The following is a 19,532-nucleotide window of genomic DNA, read 5'->3' on the forward strand; positions in this document are numbered from 1 at the left end:
CTGAATAATTGTCACTTTCCAAGTCTGATGAAAATAAGGGATGTTGCAAGAATTTTGTGATCTGGTGGAGGGATTTTGGCTTTAGAATCAGACACAGTTCATCTTGAGTCCCAGCCCAGCTCTTTATAATTTTGGGAGTTTGTCCATAGGAGGAAACAGATATTACATCCTGGTCATTAGTTCTAAGCCCCAATTGTGAGATAAGTTTGAATTTAATGTATTTAAACAATAGAGTCAAGGCCATGGAAGATCATGGTGTATGTGACCCCAAGGTCTTCAGACCCCATCTCCTTGTGTTTGCTATCTGATATCTGCAATGGGAAAGAACCTGTGATAAGAATCAAGTGGGAAAGAATAATCTACTTTTGGACACTTCCTGGTTGGAAGTTCCTGTTCCCATGGAGGGCATTGTTCTCCTACTTTTTGGGCCTGTGGAGAAATATTAGGAGACCAGGCCCTTGACTCACTGATATCAGGGGACCCATAGCTCTGAAAACTTGCCTACTGTGAACTGAGATATGACAGAGAGATTCACACTTGAGGGTGTAGTTCTCAAAACGTTACTGCTGTTTACCGGTGTGGAGTTCTTGCTTCCCCAATGCTGAAGTATAACACCAGAGAAGCACATGGAGGCAAGTTTAGAGTGGAAAGTAGAAGCTTTATTTATTAAAGCTTTATTTATTAAAGGACAGCAGAAAAGACTTCTCCGCGGAGGAAGAAGGGGATTCAAGAGGTGGAATCCAAGTTAGGGGGAGACCTTCCCTCTTTTATAGCTAAGGTCTTCTTTACCCTTTCCTGTGTTGTTCCTGGGCTTTGTTCTGTTATCTTGCAGTGATATAATGTAGGTGGGAAGACCCAAAAGGTGAGGGGCAGATGGGCCAGAGAAGTAATCTGGGCAGGAAGGGCCTGGGGCAGCTTTTGATTAGCACCTCCCAGTATGCTGGGACCTGCTTCATTAACATTTTTTTTAGAATGGGCTCTGGGCCTTAGGAACATTAACCTTTCAATTTCCCCAAGTGCTGCTCTGCTTTCCTGGGCTCCATTCTCAACATGGCCTTCATTTTCAATTTTACTCAATATTAGACCTGATTTACCTAACTACACTAACTACCGATCTTTAAATCTGGCTTCAAAAACACATACTTTATTAGTAGTATTTTATTAGTCACCTAAATGTACTATGCTGGGTTATGTTATTCAAATCAATTTCAGCTGTTTCTTTTTCCATTTGATAGACCCAACCTGATCTTTTCTTAAAATTGGGAGCCATCTCGCCACAAAGCCATGAAAAGATAATTTTACCTTTACTATAAATTACTGCAAATTCTGAACCTGCTTGGAATGCCTGCCTGTGCCTTGAACTCACCCCTGCCTGGCTCTCTGACCAGATAGCAGCCCTCTCTGAAACTTTAGTGACACCTCATAAATATTGGCCTTCCCTGGCCAGATAACGACCCTCTCTGAGGCTCTAATGATCCTCATAAATTCTGATGTTGGGGCCAGCAAAAAATGTAAACTACCATTAGTGTGATGTTTGTCAGAGTTCTGTTATCTGTAACCTCCCTTTGTGTAACTTTCTGGGCTATAAAGCTGGGCTGCAGGAAAGCTGCTGCTATTGTCTTGTTTCCCGCGGTTTTGGGCGGGAGAAGCAGGCTGGTCAAAATAATAAGCTTGCTTTACTTTGATTTTAATTGGAGTCAGTGGTCTCTTCTTGCATCCTGGTCTAACACATTGTTAATGTGAATAATAGAAATATTTAAATTTCCCTTGTGCCTTACATGCTGTTTTCATTGAATGTTGTCGCTTTAGGAGGTTGCTTCCCAGTTCAATCTGCCTCCTAACAAGAGCAGAAAAGTTAAATGAAATTTCATAGTAATTGTCACTATATCACTTTCAACCATGAATAATATACAGGCATATGTAATCCATAAGCGGAAATTACATTATATGCAAGGTTAAATGAAAATGTTATGCTGGTTGGAGGCTCTGGGGTGCAATTCCCAGACCTCGGGAAAAAAACACACACACACACACACACACACACACACACACAAAACCAACAACAAACCACGATGCAACCAAGAACCTGCCATTCTGGCCTTATTCATGCCTGGATTGGACATAATTCCATATCAATCAAAAAGAAGGCTTACTGGGCTCATACTGGGGGTGGGTGGGCACCCTCCGATGCCCTGTCCAATCAGGAGCACTTCCTGACAACTGTCCAATCCTGTGTGCAGCCAGCGAGAAGGGGGCGGGCTTCCTCGATCTCTCGGGGTCCTTTTCTTCGGGTCCGCCATTCCTACTGTTCAGCTGCAGGATCGTCTGTTACGTTTGGAGTCCCCGGTTGCGGCTGCTGTGCGGGTGCTGTGCGGGTGCTGAAGATCCCTGGGTCGTAGGCTTGGCTTCTGAGCACGAGGAAATGGTGAGTGTGGCGTGGCATCCGGAGCCTGAGAGGGAGGCGGGCGGCGGGCGGCACGGGGAGGGGAAGCAGAGACTGTTGGAACCGTGGCTGTGGCGGGAACGGGAGCCGGCCGACGCGACTGCAGGCAATCTGGCTCTGCTCTGCAGGCTTGAGCCTTCCCAGTACCCCCCCTCAGTCCCACTGGCCCTCCAGATGGCGAGTGTGCCCGTGGCAGAACCGCGAACAGCCTTTCCCCCCCAAGGGCACCCTCAGCTCCCGGTTCTAACCCTATCTGGCCGCCTTGTGCCTGCAGCCAGTGTCTTCCCAGATGGTGGTGGCTGACTGGGGGCACGATTATCTTCATCCAGTCTCCACCTGAGGGTTTCCCGCGGGAGAGGAGGTGTAGGATATAGGGAACTCGCTTCTTCCTGAGCTAGCTCATTTGCATTTTTACTTCATTTTTTTTTTTCTTTACTTTCCTTTTGTTTGTTACTGGACCATTGACCGGAGGGATACTTTAACCACTGAGCTACGTTTCTGGTACTTTATTTATTTATTTATTTATTTTTTAGAAGTAGTCGGAAACAATACCCTTATTTTGTTTGTTTATTTTTATGTGGTGCTGAGGGTCGAACCCAGGGCCTTGCACTTGCTGGAGGAGCACTCTACCGCTGAGCCACAATCCCACCCCCCGCCTTTTTTTTTTTTTTTTTTAATTATTTGAGACAGAGTCTAGCTAAGTTTCTGAGACTGGCCTTGTTATGGTTTGATTTCTCTAGACTTCTCTATCGCTATTAAATATATAATTCTAACATACCTGCAAATGGATTCGTGTGTGGATTTTGTTTATATTGTTATTCCTTGATGATTAACATAATGGTATAGTTTCATAATATGCATGGATGTCAAGTAAGGACTTCTCTCCAAAGCATATTTGGAGATCTTTATCATTAATTAGATGGTGAAACATTTCTAGGTCTCTGTAGCTCCTGTTTTGTTTAATGGTCTCTGTTTATGATCCAGAAACACACTGTTTTTGCTATTATGGCTCTGTGGCATAAATTGAAGTCAGATGTTTTGAGGTTTTCGGGTTTACAGTTTACAGAATTGCTTGCTATTCCATAAGACTCTGAGGGTTTTTTTTTTTATCTTCTAGTTATGAGAATAATAATATTGTTATTTTGATCAAGATTATATCCCATCTGTAGGTGGCTTTAAGTAATCTGATGGCTTTTTTTCAGTCTATAGATGGCTTTAGTTTATTTAGTTTATTTAATGTAGATGGCTTTAGTTTATCTGTAGATGATTTTAATGTTTTCAGTGTTTTGTAATTTTTCTCATGGAAATTTTTACTTTCTTTTGTTAGACTTATTGCTAAGCATTTTTAAGTTATTTGCAATAAAACAACTTTTTTGATTTATTTCTCAACAGATTCATTATTGTGGGCAAAATTTATTGATTTTCATACTGATTTATTTATTCTGTAACTTTGATGCATTTGTTTATCACCAGTAGGAATCTTCTGGTGGAAACATTAGGATTTTCTAAGTTTAACCTTATGACATCTGTAGACATATAATTTGACTTCTTCCTTTCCTATTTGTATCCCTTTAATTTTTGCGTCTTGCCTAAAGCTTCAGCTAAATTTATGTATTTATTGTACAGGAGTGGTGGGGGTGGGTGTCCTTTCTATTTTTCATCATTTAAAGGCACTGCATTCAGCTCTTCCCTATTCAGTAGAAAGCTGGCATTAGATTTGTTATGTAGCCTTTGATGTTGAAGCAATTTCCTTCTATTCACAGTTTCTTCAGATTATATATCTGGATGTGATATTGAAGTTTGTCAAAGGCTTTTTTTTTTTTTTTTTGGCATCTATTGAGATGATCATGTGAATTTTATATTTGTATTTATGTGGTGTATTATATGTATATTGATTTGTGCTTGTTGCAGTCCTGCAATAAAAACAAGTTTATCATGCTCTATGATCTTTGTAATGTGCTATTAAATATGATTTGGTTTGCTATCACATTGAGGGGGTATTCATCTAAGTTCATTAGTTATATTGGTTTGTCATTTTCTTCCCTCAAGAAGTGTTCTTATCTTGCTTTGGTTTTTGTTTGGTAGTACTGGGGATTAAACCCAGTACCATTCAACTCATACAATCCCAGTTCTTTTAATTTTATTTTGAGATTAAGTGTTAAGTTTTGGATGTGAGGTGTCCCCCAAATGCTCACATGCGAGACAATGCAAGAAGGTTCAGAGAGGAATTGATTGGATTGTGAAAGCCTTAACCCTAACAGTGAATTAATTCTTGCATGGGATTAACTGAGTTGTCACTGGAGGTAATAGTGCATTGGGGTCAGGGCTTTGGGGTATATATTTATGTCTGGTAAGTGGAGTTTTTCTCTTTGTTTTCTCATCACCATGTGAGCTGTTTTCCTCTGTCACACTCTTTCTTTCCACCAAGATGTTCTGCTTCACTTTGAGCCCTGAGGAATGAAACTGGCTTTCTATGGACTGAAACCTCTAAGACTGTGATCCCTCAAATAAACTCTTAATCCTCTATAAATGTGCTCGTTCTTTTAGTCACAGTGGTGAAATAGCTAACTAAAATGCAAGGTCTTGCTAAGTTACTGAGGCTGGCTTTGAACTTGTGATCTTCCTGGCTCAGCCTCCCAAATTTTGGGGATTATAGGTATGCAACACAGTTTGGGATTATAGGTATGCAACACAGCTGGTCTCCTGCCTGGTTTTTAAAATCATGATGATACTGGCTTCATAGAATGAATTGGGGAGTGTTTCTTATTTTTCTAGTTCGAGGAGTAACTTGAGGAGCATTGTGTTGATTCCTCCTAATGTTCTGGTAAAAGTTAGTATTGAAGTCATCTTGTCCAGGAGATTCTGTGTTGAAAAGCTTGGTATTATTGCTTTATTTGCATTACTTTTTTTTTTTTTTTTTTTGCGGGGTGGGGATGTACTGGGGATTGAACTCAGGGGCACTCGACCACTGAGCCATATCCCTAGCCCTATTTTGTATTTTATTAGAGACAGAGTCTCACTGAGTTTCTTAGCGCCTTGCTAAATTGCTGAGGCTGCCTTTGGATTCATGATCCTTCTGCCTCTGCCCCCTTAGCTGCTGGGATTACAGGCATGTGCCACTGTGCCCAGCTGCATTGAATTTTATTGTTATTTTATGTTATCAATATGCAGTTTGTTAACTTTTGGTAGGTCATGCATGCCTTGAAATTTAACCATTTCTTCCAGATTTTCCAATGTATTAGAATATGAGTTTTCTAAATAGTCCCTGATAATCCTTTCAATTGCATTGGCCTCTGTAGTGATATTGCTTCTTTCATCTCTAATTTTATGAATTTCTCTTTCCTATGATTTGTTTGTCTAAGGGTTTATTCATTTCATTAATGTTTTTCAAAGAACCAACTAGTTTCTTCATCAATCCTTTGTACTCTTTTTATTCTCTATTTCATCTCTTATCTTTATTCTTTCCTTATACTCAGTTGGAGAATAATTTGATTTTTGTCTTTATAAGACTAACAGATGTATTACTAGGTTATTTTGTTTGTGTCTTTCTGGTATTTTATGTAGGAACTCATAACTGCATTTTCTTTTTTTAGAACTTCCTTCATGGTATCCCAGAAATTCTGTATATAGTATTTCTATTGTTTGAATCTAAGATTTTAAAAATTTCTCTCCTTATTTATTTTATGACATACACTCAAAAAAGTATTCAATTGCCATGTGATTGTATATTATCTTTAATTTTTCTTGCTACTGATTTCAGGCAATAATGACCTGACAAGATACAAAGCATTGGTTGCACATTTTTCTCTGTTAGGACTTCCTTTGTGGCCTTCAATATGACCTATTTTGGAGAGAGTTCCATGAGCATGTTAAAATAAAGTGTGGTCACCTACTGTAAACTGAAATATTTTATAAGTACTTGTTAAGTCAATTTTGTATATAGTATGCTTTAGCTGCAGGCCATATTTTTTTCCTCAAAAATTAGGTCTGATTTTGTAATTGAAAGGTAAATTTGGTCATGTTTAATCAGTTTCATATGATCATAGTGAACTTGGAATAAAAGCTGTGGCAAACCTATGAGAGTTGGACTTTGAAAAAGTGGAGTTGGTAATAAAATTATAGACAGAAAGATGGCTATCTAAATTGGATTTTGTCATGAACATATCTGCATATTTGTAAGGACAATCTAAAAATAAGTTGTCAAATATTTTCTTTGTTCTCTACTTATTTGTCAGGGTTGTGTTTTCCTATTATTGTTTGTCAGTGTGGCTTGTTTCTCATAGAGGTGATTTGTACAATTGCTTCTGTATGAATATGGAAATGTCAGATGACAGCATTTTTTGTTTGTTTATCCCAGCACAAGGTTTTGTGTAGGTGTGTGGTTGATACAAATGAAGGCCTATGTTCTAGTGTAGATGAGAGTATTATCAACCCTAAGCTGGAGCCAATGCAAGAATGAGGAGACTGTAAAGTCCAGAGGACTGAATATTTGGTGAGATTGATGACATTGATCATTAGAGAAACAAGGTTTGATTTTGGATTAGATATGCAAGCGATTATACAAGACATAAATGCAAAATAGTACAAAGTTTTGGCTGAACAATGGAATTCTTAACATGTGTTAAGAGTATTCCTTAAGATATGAGAAGATTATTTTAATAATAATAAATGGCTTAAAACAATAAATACGAGAAAGAGTGACGATGTTCTTCCAAAAATAAAGATTAGAAACATACATTTGTGTCGGGGTTTATGACTCTGTGGTATAGAAATTTCCTTGCTTGTGAGGTAACCTTAGTGTAATTCCTATCACTTCCAAAATAACAACAACAAATTAAAAAAAGAATTTTTTTAATTACAACATTTAGTTATACATATTAATTGTGTTTATTTTGCCAAAATTATACATGGTTCAATTTGATTTTTCCCTTTTAATCCTCATTACCTTCTTTTCTCTTCCATCTTTCCTCCTAATATTCTCCTTAGTCTAATCTACTAATCTTTCTTTCTCTCATTTATTTCTTTTTCATTGGTACTTTATATATACAAAAATATGTAATTGACAGTGTTATATTCATATATGCAAATAACATTTTGTTCAATTCTGTCCACATTTTTCTCCATTCCTGTCCCTTCTTTTCTCAATCTCTAATCTCCCCTGTATATTTATGATATCCAATCACATTTTCCTAGTTTTGCTCTAGCTGACACATAAGAGATAAAACATTTTACCCTTGATTTTTTAAATCTGTTTTACTTAGCATAATATTCTCCATTTCCATCCATTTACTGGCAAATGCCAATATTTAAAATTTCTTTATGATTGTGTAAAACTGTGTGTGTGTGAGAGAGAGAGAGAGAGAGAGAGAGAGAGAGAGAGATGGATGAAGAGAGAGAGAGAGAGAGATTTCTTGATGCATTCATCTGTTAATGGGCATCTGAACTGCTTCAACAATTTGGCCATTGTGAATTGTGCTACTATGTATATAAATGTGAATATATGAAAATATAGTTTAAGTTACATTTAGTTATGTATATAGGGAAAATTGACAGATATCTAATATTCATGACTATTCAGACATGTTTTTCTCATACAAATATAAATGAGTCATAAGAAGAAAATAACAACACTTCACAAATGATCATATATATATATATATACATATAGCCATGGCATAATAATGTAAATGTTTTTTTATTATGAAAAATAATTTTTATTCAGAAACTTATCACTTGCATTTTTTTGTGTCTCTTCACAATTTCTTATTAATTATACATGACTGTAGAATTCATTTTAGAATTGACACATTGTACAAAAATGGAGCACAAGTTTTCATTCCTCTGGCTATACATGGTGCAGAGTCACAAAAGTAGGGTAATCATACATGTGTATAGGGTAATAATGTTTGTCTAATTCCATCATCCTTCCCATACCCACACCATTTTTCCTCCCCTAACTCCCCTCTGCACAATCCAAAATTTATTCATCATCCCCCCCTCCCTTGTTGGATCATCATTGGCTTATCAGAGAAAACATTTGGCTTTTGTTTTTTGGGGGGGTTTGGCTTATTTCACTTAATATGATTTCTCCAACTTCATTCATTTATCTGTAAATGCCATAATTTCATTCTTCTTTAAGGCTGAGTAATATTCCAGTGTGTATGTGCACTGATTTTTTTTTTTTTTTTAACCATTCATCTATTTAGGGGCATCTAGGTTGTTTCCATAGTTTAGCTATTGTGAATTGAGTTTCTCTAAACATTGATGTGGCTGTTTCACTGTAGTATGGTGATTTAAAGTCCTTTGGGTGCAAGCCAAGGAGTGGGATAGCTAGGTCAAATGGTGGTTCCATTCCAAGTTTTTTTGAGAAATCTCCATACTGCTTTCCATAGTGGTTGACCAATTTGCAGTCCCACCTGCAATGTGTGAGTATGCCCTTTTCTCCCCATTCTCACCAACACTTATTATTGCTTGTATTCTTCATAATTGCCATTCTGACTGGAGTAAGAGGAGATCTTGGAATAGTTTTTATTTGCATTTCTCTAATTGCTACAGATGTTGAGCCTTTTTTTCTATGTTGATTGATAGTATTTCTTCTTCCATGAAATGTCTATTTAGTTCCTTAGCCCATTTATTGATTGGATTATTTTTATTATTATTATTTTTTGGTGTTATGTTTTTTGAGTTCTTTATATATCCTGGAGATTAATGCCTGTGGTAAAGATTTTCTCCCGTTCTGTATTCTCTCTTCACGTTATTTATTGCTTCTTTTGCTGAAAAGCAGTTTTTAGTTTGAATGTATTCCATTTATTGATTCTTGGTTTTACTTTTTGCACTTTAGGGGTCTGGTTAAGGAAGTCAATTCCTAAGCTGACCTGGTGAAGATTTGAGCCTCGTTTTTCTTCTATTAGGTGCATGCATGGTCTCTGTTCTAGTGCCTAGGTCTTTGATACACTTTGAGTTGATCTTTGTGCAGAGTGGGACATAGAGGTAGAATTTCATTTTGCTACATATGGATTTCCAGTTTTCCTATCACCATTTGTTGAATAGCTACTTTTGTCTAGTATGAGATAAGGTGTTTATGTGCGTTTCTCTCTGTGTTTTCTATTCTGTACTGTTGGTCTACATGTCTTATTTTGGTGCCAATACCATGTCATTTTTGTTACTACTGCCATGTAGTATAGTTAAGGTCTGGTATTGTGATGCCTTCTTTTTCACTCTTTTTGCTAAGTATTGTTGTAACTACTCTGGGCCTGTTAATTTTCAAAATGAATTTCGTGATTGCTTTTTCTTGTTCTATGAAGAATGTCACTGGAATTTTAATAGGAAACAATTTTGGTAGTATTGTTTGCCCTTTTTTATTGGCAGTGGATTTGACTGTTCTCTGCCTCCTGTACAAACTTATGTCTTATACTTTCTGGTAAAATATGCATAAAATTAAATTTACTTTTATAACTCTTTTTAAGGGTAAAATTCAGTACCATTTAGTGTATTCACAGTGTTGGAAAACATCAGAACTATCTAGTTCCTGATATATACAACAACCAGTGCCTTCCAACACCCATTTCCATTTTCTTCTTCCCTCATGGCCTGGAATGACTAAGATACATTTTTTTTTTTTCCAATGCATTTGCTTTGTCATAAAATTTAAAATAACTTGACCTATGCAGTATGTGGCAAGTTCCTCTAATTTATTTCCCTTAACATAATGCTTTCAAGGCTATTTTTGCTATATATTTTAGCATATTCTAATTAAAGTATTGATGAGTAAAATTCTTTGTGGACATACCAAATTTTAGTTATCAGTTGTGGTTTTTATTGTGTCATTTGAAGTATTTTGGATAAATCCAGGTGCACTCTACTACTGTACTGACCAACATTTCCAGACCTTTTTTTTTTTCCCCCCATTTTGAGGCAGGGATTCCATAAACTTGCTCAAACTTGTGATTTCCACTTTCTACCCTCTAGAGTTCCTGGGATTCTAGGTTGCACCACTATAAGTGACAGTTATCAGTGAATCTGCTATTAGATATTTGGGTTGTTTGCACCTTTGGTTATTATTATCAATTTTGTGTGTGTGTGTGTGTGTGTGCATGTGCGTGTGTGCATGTGCCGTGTGCACAGTGCTAGGGGATTGAATACAGGTCCTTGTGCATGTGAAGTAAGTACTCTACCACCTGAACTATGGCCCCAGCCCAGTACTTTTGGTTATTTTGAATAATTCAACTATAAATATTCATATACAAATTATTTTCTAACTATGTTTTGAGTTATTTTTGTACATGTCTGGTGTGAATTTTGATTTATTTTGCAATTCATTATTTATTATAATTATTTATATATTTATTGCTTATAATACATGAAGGTGCTTTCCACACTACTTGTACCATTTTGCATCCTCTCAAAGGTGTATGGAATTTTCAATTTTCCATAGCTTTGATTTTGTTTTGTTTTGTTTTGCTTATTCACAGTTTTAGGTTTTGGTAAATTTTAATATTTTTTGTTTACAGCACAAAACAACAACATTTAGGCAGATAAAAGATCAAACAATCTGTTACATATGGCTCTGAAGAGAAAAATGTATTGATACAAAGGAACATAGAGAACATATGCAGTCCATGGTTATCACAGTCTAGATCCCTAAGACTCAGTTTGTACATTTCAGTTTATATCAAATCAACAAAAGTTTATGGAACCACATTGATTTAATAGGTGAAAAAATTTGGGTGACTCTGGAATGTGCAAGTTGTCCCTAACAGTGTGGTCTCTGTCATTTGTGTTTATATGGAGGATGCATATGGGCACTACAGTGTGAAAACCTGAAACAGAAGTGTTGTGTGCATGGCTCTAATCATATTTTCAAAAGGGGAAATAACTGGCCTTCAGCTCAGGTTAAATATTTGTTGACACAACTTTTCAAAAACAAGAAAACTGTGTTAATATTGTCTTTTTTACTTCCATGATAATATAATATTATGCACAGGACTTTTATTTTAGTAGAGATTAAACATTTTTGTTGAATTTATTTTTGCAGCCAAAGGCTCCATTGCCAAATCTAAATTCATGAATATTTAATTTTGCTTTTGTGTAAATTTTTATAGTTTTGGCATTAAAATTAGTTCTGTGGTTTACTTTGAGATAATCATTGTACAACAATCTCATTTTTTGCCTGTAAATAAGCATTCATCTTAACCTTATTTGTAGAAGAGACTATTCTTTATTAAATTATCTTGACAACCCTGTCAAAAATAAATTGTCTTCAGGTATGTGGTTAATTTCTTTTTTATTTCATTTTTATTTTTAAAGAGAGGGAATTTTTTTAATATTTCTTTTTCCTTTCCTTTTTTTTTTTTTTTTAGTTTCGGCGGACACAACATCTTTGTTTGTATGTGGTGCTGAGGATCGAACCCGAGCCGCATGCATGCCAGGCGAGTGCGCTACAGCTTGAGCCACATCCCCAGCCATATGTGGTTAATTTCTAGACTTCAAAATTCTTGAGAGCCACAGCCTTGAGAGCCACAGCCGAGTTGGGATGGCGCCTAGCATTTTGCCAGAAGGAGTGATTGAGAGGTGTCCCTAGGGAGCCATTAAGATGATGATAATTAAGTTAAGCTGTGTATAATTGCTGTGACTGGATGATGCTGGATTGAAACAGGCTGTGTATTCAGTTGTCTATAGACCCCTGCTGTCCTGCAATAGGGTGGCTCCTGCTGCCTCAGGCGCCCGCTACTTTTGAGTTCTTCCTACTTTTGAGTTCTCACTGAGTTCCAGTTGAGTTCCCGTGGAGTTCGCGTGGAGCCTAGTGGAGAGGGAGAGAGTTCCTGGGAAGTGCTTGTGGAGTGCGGGTGAGAGTTCGGGCATAAAGGAGTTCCTGTTTGAACCTACAAGTGGCTCATGACCTCCCAATTTGGTGCCCAGCCTGACTGCGGCATTTGGTGGCCCGTGCCGGGGATGCCTGAAGCTTGGTGTTAAGTGAAATTGCTCACCCCTGAGGGAGGGCGAGAGAATGGGTGTCCATTTCAAAAAACAATGTGTTCTTGTTTTGATTTGTTTTGTTTTTGTTTCAAGCTGCCTGTCCCTAGAACTTTCTCAGGCAAACTGGGGAAAATGGTTGGCTCAGAGTTTGAAGTTGTCCGGCCCTGAGGAAGAGATAGAGAAAAACCATGGATACACATATCAAGAAAATAGAAAAACTGATACAACGAATTTTTGTTCCATTTTTGTTTCATTCTGTTTCGGTTTTGTTTTGTATTATCTTGTTGGGTTGCGTTATCCATGTAGCAGAAATATGGGGTCAGAAATTAGCAAAAAACAAACCGAAAGAATGTTAAGTAAATTGTTAGAGGAAGGAGGCACCCCAGTAAAAGCAAGAACAGTCAGGGCATACGTTGATACAATACAAAAATGTAGCCCATGGCTTTTTAAGGAGGAGTTGTTGAATATATCACAATGGGACCATCATGGTGAAGACTTAAGAAAGAGGGAAAAGAAAAACCCAGGAACTCTGCCAATTGGCACATTGCCATTGTGGATGATGATACGATTTTGTTTGCCTAGTCCAAAGCTTTCAGTTCAGATTATGGTAGAAGACATATTAGATCAGGAAAAAGAGGAGGCCTCTCGAGATAGTCAGAAAGGGGCAGAAAGTTTAGAGCAGAAAAAGCCATCAGGGGAAAAGTTACAACAGGAGGCTGCTACTAACACCTTTGTATCACCAGAGGGCGTAAGTGTCCAACCAACAGCTCCACCTATGGAGACAACATATGCTGGGGGGCCCCAAACCCCCGTAGTTGATAGATGGGATCCTGAGACAGGACCTCAAAGATTAAGATGCCCTGTATTTGAGACAACAGAAGGGCAGCGAATTCACCGTGCTCTAGATTTCAAAACAGTGAAGCAGCTGAAAGAGGCTGTAACAATCTATGGTCCTCAAACACCCTTCACTGTAAGTATGGTCGAATCCATTACCTACTTTGACATGACGCCAGCAGATTGGGCTAGTATGTGCAAAGCTGTGCTAAATGGAGGACAATATCTGTTATGGAAGGTTGCCAATCAGGAATTTTGCATGGAGACGGCTAAGCGAAATGCAGCAGCTGGTTATCCTCAGAGAAATTTAGATATGTTGTTAGGAAAGGGACCTTATGAGAGTCAGTTGCAACAAATTAGATATGATCCTGCTATATACTCACAAATCGCTTTAGCCGCAGTTAGGGCATGGAAAACTTTACAGGGGCATGGAGATTTACAGTTATCTAAGGTAATACAAGGAACTAATGAACCTTATGCTGAATTTGTAGATAGGCTTATACAAACAGCTACCAGAATCTTTGGGGATGTAGAACAAGCGATGCCATTAATAAAACAACTAGCTTACGAGCAAGCAAACAAATGGTGCAGGGAGGTCATTAGACCATGGAAACATGGAGATTTAAACACATATATTAAATTATGTAGAGACATTAATGAACGGGAGCAAGTCTTGGCAACTGCAATACAACAGGCTTTAGGTGCCAGGCCAAAAACATGCTACAATTGTGGACAAACAGGACATTTTAGAAGGAGTTGCTCCATAGGAGGAGGGTTTAACAAAACTAGATATGATCAAAGGGGTAAAGTACCAGGTATTTGCCCATGATGCCATAGAGGGAGACATTGGGCTAATGAATGCCTTTCTCAAACCACCATAGAGGGTATTTCTTTATCAAAAAACTGACAAGGACCAGATGTTGACCCACGATACCATGGAGAAAAGCATCGTGCTCCATTGCCAAAAAACGGACAGGAGGGCCCAGTGCTCCGGGGCCCACGACCACAAATACACGGGGCACTGGAGGAACCCAGCAACACCATCAGGGCAGTGCCCAGGACACATTATCCATTAGATTGCTCATGAAAAAATGGATCCAAATATTTTTATTATTCACGTGATTTAAATGGTTTAATTTAAATTGGGTAAACAGCTGTTGAGGATTGTTTTAATATGTGAACAAAAAAGGAGATTAACAGATCTGTTTGTTTACTTTCACCTTTCCTTTTCATTATATCTAATTCTATTCAGAATACTAAATTGTTTAGAAAATTGCTTTTTTTTAGTGCCTGCTGGAATGTTACATAATTTTTTTTAGCCATCATTGCCAGAATTCCTGTCTTCATCCCAGTGCTGGTGAAGACAAAGATAAAACTGAAATACAGCTTTTGCGATAGCTATCACAACAAACTGTATAAACTGATGCATCAATGAATAATAACTCAACAAGTGATGCTCAATCAAGGAGTCGATTTACTTTGGGAGGAAATGGACATATAGATGGATTCCTCTGCTTTGAACTGCTTGCAGAACTTGCCTGGACTATGTATCACTTGTATGCATTGTGAACTATCTGTTGGTGCAACGAATTGTGGTAGTGCTGCGGTATCTTTGCTGATGGTGTCATCGGTGGTACAATTTTTCCAAAAGGAACCGTCATTTGGCTTGAGATCGTGGCATTTTGCATCCTCCTCCCTTTTGCTTGTGATGGTCTAAAATTTGGGGGCCAACAGAGGTGAGACAAAGAACCTCACCCCCCCTCCCCTCTGGCACCAAGGCCAAATTTGGGGGCCAACAGAGGTGAGGCAAAGATTTTCACCCCCCCACTGGCACCAAGGCTAAATTTGGGGGCCACCAGAGGTGAGGCAAAGTACCTCACCCCCCCACTGGCACCAAGGCCAAATTTGGGGGCCAACAGAGGTGAGGCAAAGAACCTCACCCCCCCACTGGCACCAAGGCCAAATTTGGGGGCCAAAAGAGGTGAGGCAAAGAACCTCACCCCCTCACTGGTGCAAAGCTCAAACTTGGGGGCCAATAGAGGTGAGGCAAAGAACCTCACCCCCTCACTGGTCCAAAGGCCTATCCACAAGTATGGCTGTATGCTGGACCAGTAGTCAATGACTGGTAAGATCCAATTGCAGTGGTACCAACCTAAGACAGGAGGCTGATGCCTTGAGGTCAGCTCATCCTCTGACAAGTAAGGACCATATGTAGTATTGGACAACCTAAGACAGGCATGTTCCCTAAGCCACATTGCTTGTTGTTTAATTAAACAGAATAGAGGAGATGTTGAGGGCCACAGCCAAGTCACTATGACTCATGGCATTTTGCTAGAAGGGAGTGGTTGAGAGGTGACAGAGTGAGCCATTGAGATGGTGATGGTTATGTTAAGCTGTGTATTCAATTGTATATATGACCTTTACTGTCCAGCAATAGGGCAGCTCTTGCTGCCTCAGGCGCCTCCTACTTTGGAGTTCCCTTTGAGTTCTCCCAGTGGTTCCCAGAGTGAGTGCGTGCACAGCCCAGGGGAGTGGGGGAGAGTTCCCAGGGCGTGTGCCTGGAGTGCTGGTGGAGTTCAGGCAATAAAGTTTCCTGTTTGAACATACAAGTGCTTTGTGGCGACTCGGTTATTTGTGCCCAGCCAGACTGCGGCACTGTGAAGCGGAGTAATGAGGTTTTTAATCTGTCTGTCTATCTATCTATTTTTTTTTTTTTTAATTTATTTTGGTGCTGGGAATTGAACCCAGAGCATTGTACATGCTAGGAAAGCACTCTACCAACTTAGCTATATCCTCAACCCCAGACAGAGTTTTTTTAATCATTTAAAAATTTTATTAAGCATCTTTGAACACTTACAGTACTTGGGGAGAAAAATAATGATTTGTTTTAAAGCAGGGAGAAAATTATCTACAATGTCACTGCATAAAACTTAAGTGAATTATTTGACCAACTTCTTTCCTTTTTTGCCCACAAAGATTTTGCAATTTCTTAGTTCATATCTTCTACATGTATCCCAATCTGTTGCAGAATAAATTTTTAAACTTATTTTTAGTTTTTTTCTTCTTAAAAAATATTATTTTAAATAATCATTTATATTTTTTTGGTTGTAGTTGACACAAAACCTTTATTTTATTTATTTATTTTTATGTGGTTCTGAGAATTAAACCCAGGGCTTCTCATGTGCTAGCCAGGTGCTCTACAATTGAACCACTACCCCAGCCCTTAATTTGTTTTATTTTGTTATACATGACAGTAGAATGCATTTATGCACTTTGATATATCATTCATAGATGGGATATTATTATATTTTTCTGAGTGCACATGTTGCAGAATAATATTGGTCATGTAGTCACATATATACATAGAATAATAATGTCTGATTCATTCTACTATATTTCCTATTCCCATGTCCCCTCCACTCTCCTCCCACCACTTCCCACTACCTAATTTAAGGTAACAATACTCTTCCCTCCTGCCCCCTGCTTTGTTGTGAATTAGCATTCACATATTACAGAAAACATTCAGCCTTTGGCTTTGTGGGATTGATTTTATTTCACTTAGCATGATATTCTACAACTCCTACCATTTATTCGCAAAGCCATAATTTCACTTTTCCTTGAAGCTGAGTAGTAATCCACTGAATATACATACCACATTTTCTTTCTCAATTCTACTATTGAGGGGCATCTAGATTGGTTCCATAGTCTAGCTATTGTGACTTGACCTGCTATAAATATTGATATAGCTGTGTCACTATTGTATGCTGATTTTAAATATTTTGGAGTGGGTCAAACGGTGGTTTCATTTCCAGTTTTCTGAGGAATCTCCATACTGCTTTTTATAGTGGTTTCACCAATTTGCAATTTCACCAGTAATGCGTGAGTGTACTTTGCTCACCCCATCCTCACCAACATTTATTGTTGCCTGTATTCTTGATGATTGCCATTCTGACAGTAATGATTTAGAATAGTTTTAATTTGTATTTCTCTGATTGCTAGAGATATTGAACACTTTTTCATATGTTTGTTGATCAGTTGTATTTCTTCTTCTGTGAAGTGTCTGTTAATCTTTACAACAGCAGCTCCAATAAAGCATTAATCTCTAAGATATATAAAGAACTCAAAACCACCAAAAATAAACAAACAAATAAATAATCCAATCAATAAGTGGGCTGAGGAACTGATCAGAATAAATCTTTATTGATGCCTAAGCCAATCACTATGGCCAGGAAGGTGCACTGCTTTCTTCTTGCTAAGGCTAGATTACAAATGGCACTCCTGGGATACAATAGTACCCTATCTTCCAGTTGGATCAGTTGAAGACAATGGAAAGGGAATACCCAAAAGGAAATTGTCTATGGGCATGGTGGAACTCACCTCTAGTCCCAGAGGCTAATTAGGAAATCTGAATTCAAAATTTGAGGTCCTAAAAAGGGGAAGGATGAAATGAATCAACTGTGGTTCATGGTGTTTTTTCGTTTTGCTTTGTTTTGTATTGTGTGTTTGTTTTTGGTATTGATCTTTCCTTTGTCTGTTATTTGTTTGCTTGTTTGCTGCTGCTGTTGTTGTTGTAGGTCCCAAGGAATCCAACCCAGGGCCTCTAGCATGCTAAGCAGTAAGTACAAGCTCTGTCATGGTTGAGCTGTTCCCATCCCCTGGCCATCACCTTTTTTTTTTTTTTTCCTATGGACCTCTAGTTCTGGCTGAGGAAGAAGGAATGGAACAGTTTTGGGAGAGGGGGGAGAAGAAGGAGGGGCAGAACTTGTTTGTGGTTTGTTGTTGTTGTTACTAGGACTCGACAAAGGGACACTTTGCCACAGAGCCACTTCCCCAGCTCTTTTTTATTATTTATTTATATATTTATTATTTACTTTGAAACAAGTTCTCACTGAGTTATGTGGAGCCTTACTAAATTGCTGAAGATGGCCTTGAACTTTGAGATCTTCCCGTCTTTCTCAGCCATCAGAGTCCCTAGGATGATAGAAGAAATGGGCCACCATGCCTGATCTTTTGTTATCTTACACTCCATGCTAGAAGCAATGAATGGAGAGACACTATTTTCACCACTGGTTGAGATGTTTCAGTGTTGTGAAGACAGGAAAATAATCATAGATGTGGATGTCAGTGATAGTGGTAATATATGGTGAGTGATTTTGTTGTCATTTGTTGTTGTTGTTGTTGTTCTTGGCAATGTAGGGTAGGGCCAGCAAACCCAGGGCCTTTCAGTTTGCTGGGCCAATGCTCTACCACTTAGCTGCACCCCCAGCCTTTTTGACATGTGTTTTTTCACCATCAAAAAGTTCAGGAGGGGGACTGGGTTGTGGCTCAGTAGTAGAACATTTGCCTGGCATGTGTGAGGCACTGGATTTGATTTTCAGTATCACATTAAAAAATAAATAAAAGAAATTTATTGTGTCCACCTACAACTAAAAAAAAAGTTAAGGAGGAATCAGGTTGTAGCTCAGTGGTAGAGATCTTGACTAGCATGTGTGACACACTGGGTTTGATCCTCAGTACCACATAAAAATAAAAATAGAAAATAAAGATATAAAAAATATAACATTAAATTTGTTTAAAAAAACTTAAGGAAATGAAGACAATTGGTATGGAAGGGAGGAAAGCCATAAACTGAAATGCTTTCTGCAGCTCACAAAATCATAGGGCATGGGCTGGGGTTTGGGCTCAGAGGTAGAGTGCACGTCTAGCTCGTGTGAGGCATTGGGTTTGATCCTCAGCACCACACAAAGTAAAATAAAGACATTGTGTCCATCTAGAACTAAAAAATAAATATATTTTTAAAAAGTCATAGGGCAGGCTTTCTCAAAATATGCCCAAACAGGCTATGGATTTTCTGAAGCTGCAATCACTGGAGCAATTGTAAATTTTAAAAGGGCCATGGGTTGGGCTGGGGTTGTGGCTCAGTGGTAGAATGCTTGCCTATCATGTGCGAGGCCCTGGGTTTGATCCTCAGCATCACATAAAAGTAATTAAATAAAATAAAGGTATTGTGTCCAACTATAACTATAATATAAATATTTTTCGAAAAAACAGACCATGGGTCTAGGGATATCACTCAGTGGCAGAGCACTTCTGCTGCCCCCAACCTGTGTAGGCAGCTGAATTTAAGTTCGCTCCTGTGAATTTCTGGGAATACCAAATAAAGCATAGACACACACTTTACCTTTAAATCAAGCTTCAGAACAGCTCCTACACTCTCGGCCTCAATCTCCCCAAGTGGGAGAGTGAGAAAAAGTCACAATAGGCTGGCGAGAGAGAGCGA

The 19,532-nt window shown here is 38.3% G+C and overlaps 1 protein-coding gene across 2 annotated transcripts in view; it reads left to right on the top strand.

Annotated features, from left to right (window-relative positions):
- The first annotated feature begins 2,179 nt into the window (after positions 1-2,179).
- The window catches only part of LOC139707300 (zinc finger protein 420-like), a 105,973-nt gene continuing 88,620 nt past the window's right edge, over positions 2,180-19,532 (top strand). The window contains exons 1-2 of one of the 2 annotated variants that reach the window (XR_011708962.1): positions 2,220-2,425; positions 11,803-11,871. Coding sequence is in view for 1 of the 2 variants with exons in the window: in XM_071618405.1 (XP_071474506.1) it covers positions 2,423-2,425 (3 nt within the window). In the remaining variant the exon portion in view is untranslated. Of the gene's footprint in view, positions 2,426-11,802; positions 11,872-19,532 lie in introns of both variants that reach the window. The other variant, XM_071618405.1, reaches the window with a different exon arrangement.

The sequence above is a fragment of the Marmota flaviventris genome, chromosome 1 (genome assembly GCF_047511675.1).
Source record: "Marmota flaviventris isolate mMarFla1 chromosome 1, mMarFla1.hap1, whole genome shotgun sequence".
NCBI lineage: Eukaryota > Metazoa > Chordata > Mammalia > Rodentia > Sciuridae > Marmota > Marmota flaviventris.